This window comes from Alligator sinensis, unplaced genomic scaffold (assembly GCF_000455745.1).
Source record: "Alligator sinensis unplaced genomic scaffold, ASM45574v1 scaffold406_1, whole genome shotgun sequence".
NCBI classification, from domain to species: domain Eukaryota; kingdom Metazoa; phylum Chordata; order Crocodylia; family Alligatoridae; genus Alligator; species Alligator sinensis.
The window spans coordinates 1,570,635-1,575,360 of NW_005842181.1; the positions used below are offsets into that span (position 1 = coordinate 1,570,635).

At 44.0% G+C, this 4,726-nt stretch overlaps 1 protein-coding gene across 7 annotated transcripts in view; it reads right to left on the reverse strand.

The window, feature by feature from the left end:
- Positions 1-4,726, reverse strand: part of PDS5B (PDS5 cohesin associated factor B) — a 192,364-nt gene that overhangs the window by 101,445 nt on the left and 86,193 nt on the right. For all 7 annotated transcript variants that reach the window (XR_003094658.1, XM_025207097.1, XM_006026186.3 and 4 more), the window contains one exon: positions 2,907-3,047. Coding sequence is in view for 6 of the 7 variants with exons in the window: in XM_025207097.1 (XP_025062882.1) it covers positions 2,907-3,047 (141 nt within the window). In the remaining variant the exon portion in view is untranslated. The remainder of the gene's footprint in view (positions 1-2,906; positions 3,048-4,726) is intronic.

Here is a 4,726-nt window from a genome sequence, read left to right on the forward strand (position 1 = left end):
TAGCACCCCACACTCCCCACCCACAGACCCCTGGGCCCTGCTGGCACTCTGTACTCCTCACCCACAGCCCTGTTGGAAGGGGCCCCCAGCTGCCAAGGAACCAAGTCCACAGCCTCCTGCGCTCCCCCAGCAGCACCCAAGCCCTGGCTGCTGCCTGTGGGAGACAGCAGCTCCTGCCTGTGGGAGACAGCAGCTCCTGCAGTGGAACAGAGTGCAGAGCCCGGCTCCCCCCGCCCCATGGATGGTATGGGCAGAGCAGAGCCCATGGTGGGAGGGGAAGGGGACAGATGCAAGCTGCCCACTGCAGGCTCAGGCTCCCCACCCTTCTGCCCTCCCCTTGGGGTCTCCATGGCCCAGCAGGTGAGACCCAGCACTGCAGGGCAGAGCAGGACCAGGCGGGGAAGCTCGCTGCCACTACTGGCAGCTCTGTGCCGCCATGTTAAGGCACCCCCTGGGCATCCAGCAGCAGTAAGGGGCACAACTCTGTGCTGCCACCCCCTCTGCTGCTGGACAAGCAGGGGGCACCTTGCCATAGTGGCGTGGAGCTCCTTCACGGTGGCATCAAGCTTCCCACCCCACTCTGCTGTGCTGGGTCCCACTCACTGGGCTGCAGAGGCCCTGGAGAGGTGGGAAGGGGGAAAGCAGCAGAAGGGAAGGCAGCAAGGCAGAGAGCCCAAGCCTGCAGTGCGCAGCCCGGCCTAGTCCCCACACACAAATCTGAAGGGCACATGCCCTCCATGCAGGGCCCCCAGGAGTATGTGCAGAGGCAGGGAGCCAACCCTCCCCCCCTCTCCAAACAAGCCATCCATGGCTCTGTCCCACTCCATGCAGCTACATTTTCCAGCCTTCGGCCACAAGCCCCACCCACTACCCAGGCTGGGTGGCAGCCCCAGCCCTGCCCAGCTGCCTCAGTCACTATGGGGGCCTCAACTCCCTGCCCTCCTTCGCTGCCAGTCTTACCTGCGGGGAGCTGTTCTCCAGGCTGCCTGGTGGACATGTGCATGTAGACATGCACACAAGCACATGGCACCTCCTGCTAACTGCCCTCCTCCCACTCCCCACAGCCCCTTGCAGGCTGGAATTCTGCCAACCTGCAATGGGAAACCCACCATTTCACATGTTTTTCTCTTTTAAAATGAGAAAATCTAGGTTTTTCCTCCTTAAAATGAGAGAATCTGGGTTTTGCCACATTTTTCCATGGCGAATGGAAAACCCAGATTGGTGATGATTCAGCAGTGAAGTACCTCCCTCAGCTAAACAGCATCAAATTAGGTTTTATTTATTGTTCTGTGATCTGGCTGCTCAAGAATCAGAACAAGTTCTATACCTCCACCTGCCAACCCATTAGTAAAACTTTCTTTTCACAGCCTCATATATTGTGCAGCGCACAGCAGGCAGCAGCGATGGAGACATTTGACTCCCTTGTGACAAAGTGTGTCCCACGTGCCTTCAAAATGCCCCAAAGCTTGTTCAAGTGTTAATCTGCATCTACTCAGGCAGTAAACTGCTCTTTGCTGCTCTCTAGACTTCCAGAATACAGCCCCATGAGCCAGGGAAATAGAAAATAGGTTGTGCCTTCCAAAAAAACCAACAGTATTTAGTCACAGTCATAGAGAAGTAGGTGGAAGGGACCTCCAAAGGTCATCTAGTCCCAACCTGCCCAAGACATGATCATTCCCATCCAAAACCATCCCATACAACCCTAATCTAAACTCTACATAAGACTACGCTCAACCCTGACACAACTTAGCCCTAACCTCCCACAGGTAAAAGCAGGGGAACCACAGCAGCCAATGTCCTGCTTCTATAAAATGTTGTCAATATATGCTCAAGAAGTCCCAAGTAGAGGGCCATGCCCCCTGCTACAGAAGACGACAAAAAAAAAAACCCCAGAGTCAATACCAATCTGACCATGGAGTCAAATTCCTTCCTGACCCCAAATAAGACAATTAGTCTGACCCTGAGCAAAGATGCAGGACTCTCTAGCCATGAACTTCTGGCTTTTCTGCTAGCAGGAGAATTGGCACACACCAGTTGACGTCCCCAGCCTTAGCTATAGCCAACACTCATTGCTCACATTGCTTTTGCACTAGAAGCTGCTGCAAGAGCCATTGGACTGCATATACCCGATACATTCTGCCTTTGACCTACACAGCTACTCACAGTGCAACATGGGCACACATGCTGAAGTATGCACTAGCTCTGGCAGCTTGATGGTGTCAGCTGCTGCAAGCCAAGAAAAACATCACCTCCCCACCTCAGAAAAAAAAAATCTTTATAAGTAGATATAGCCCTAAAAATGGTTGCTGGTATTCAGGCAGCAACTTCAATTAATACCCAGTGAAGACAGAGCTTAAACTAGCAAAAGAGTTCTTTACCAGTTTGGCTTAAGCAAAGTATCCAAATACAATAAGTCGTCATCAAAAAACTTTTTTGCTTCTATATTAGGGTTTAGCAACATAGTTGGGTCAACAGGCATTGGATTTTTGTATTCCTAAGCTTTGTAGTTGTACTAGAAACTTAACTCTTGTGATTGGAGAGAAATGCTGGGAAAAAGAGAGCAGCACAAGTGGTGGCTTGGTCTATGCTTAAGAGGGCTTAGCGATAGCAAATACTAAAATTGCTGCTAAATACTTTGAGTATACAATAATATTATTAATATTCTATATTAGTTATAAATAATAATTCACATTTAAAACTTTCCCTATCTGTCCTTATGTCCTTAATGTATTTTAATATAATTTAAAGTCCCTTTAAGTAAAATGTTAAAAATGAGTAGGCATTTACGATACAAGTTAAAAGGTAGGGACAGACTGCCTCCTACAGGAAAAGCCCCCCAGCCTGTGGCAGAAAAGAAAGAGGGAAAAAACAGAGGGTCAAAACATAATATATATTACAACATTTACCTTAAGTTTGAATTCAAGCTGCGGTAAAACAGAAAGCAAGAGATGACTGTCAATATTGTACAGCTCCAGAATCAAGTCAAAGACATGCTCTGACAGATCACTGATAGAAGTTTTCCCAAGCATAAGCACCTGATTAAAGAACTGGAAAGTAAGACAAAAGAACAAAACACTAAAGTCAGTAACAGAATACTGGAAATCAGCATACATTTTATAGGTTCTCTAAAAATTCTGAATTCAAATACAACTAATATTAGCATGGTTAAGAACCTCATATAAAACCATTTACTCCAGATCAGGATATAAGAAATCTTATATGAGATAATAAAAGGGGGAAAAGAAAACCTCAGAGTTAGCAAAAGAATTATCTTTTTAAAATACGATACTTCTTTATTCATAAACTACTGATAAAAAAGCATGATTAAAAATGTGACATACAATGCTTAGTTTATTATAGCAATTCTACAAACAGCAGCAAATAACTCTTCCAAAGTTTCAATTATGTCAAGCCTTTTGTAGTGTGACTAAATTTAGTGTCCCCTGTGGTGAAATAACTCTAATTTACTTCAAAAGCATTCTGTTCTTTTGTCTAAATGAGACCAATAGGAAAAAAAACAGCTAGGTAATTACCACACAACTTCAACAAATGGCAATTTATGAAGTTGTTAAATGGAAACATATGAACTGACAATGACCCTATGGTTTCAGGCTTTGTATATGCAAAGAAACATTTTCTGTATACTACAGTTATAAAACAAACATTTCTTCCTCACAGCTTATGTAACTCAGTGTAAAGATACTTTAAAAAAACAAGATACATTTACTGGTCAAATCTTACATTAATACTAAGTTATGTTACTTTTTAATGCTTAATGCTTTAAATTACTCATTATTTGCTACTAAATGCTCAGCTACAACCATGGTAGAGGTAAATACGTTACTAAATAGAAAGTTCCTACCCACCTTATCTAAAGCTAGGAGGCTGAGTTTTTTCATTTAATCCAAAAAGAGCCATGCCAAAAAATGTTACAACATTGTTTATGCTACTTCCAAAACACTAGGACTAATGATGAAGGAGCACATTTAATTGGTGTTCATTGTTTCCGGTTCCAGAACTTAGGCACAGAAATGACAAATCACAAATTTGCTACTGATTCTACCTGATACAAGGTTATCAAATCAGAACAAAGGCCTGCCACTGGACTAAATTTTTTAAAAAGTGGGTTTTATTTGGTACCATATCTTTCAAAGTACTAATCATCCAGCATAACCTTTAGAAATCAGGCCCAACATATTTTAAAATAGACGCCAAAAAGCTGAGGTACCCAAAAATCAATGACTGCTTTGAAAATCTGACATCAAGCCAATCAACTCTGAATTGCACCCTACAACACCAGAAAGCATGTTTGTGGAAAGATGGAGGCATGGAGGAAAGCAAGACGAGACTCCCTACTCTTCCCCTAAACTAAAACAAAGAGGAAGGGCACCTTATTAATAACCAAAAGACTAACCTAACATGGAATTCATTTAACGATCTTGAGAAACAGATATGACCTAAACAGAACGCAAAAGCTAAAATGTTGCCACCTTGCAGTCAGGTAAACATGGACTGTTCTTTAAGAATTAAATTATATTCTTTTGGGGGAGGGGGGAGAGGGGGGCAAAGGACAGGGGCACAGAGTCAGCATGATAAATTTTCAAGTGAACAAACATGTAGCCTGGCAAAGTGCTCCTATTAACTACAAAATACAGCAGGGGGAGTTCACGTTTGAAGTGCTCTTGTAACAAGAATCAACTCACCAAGGGGGGGAAAAAAAAAGGGG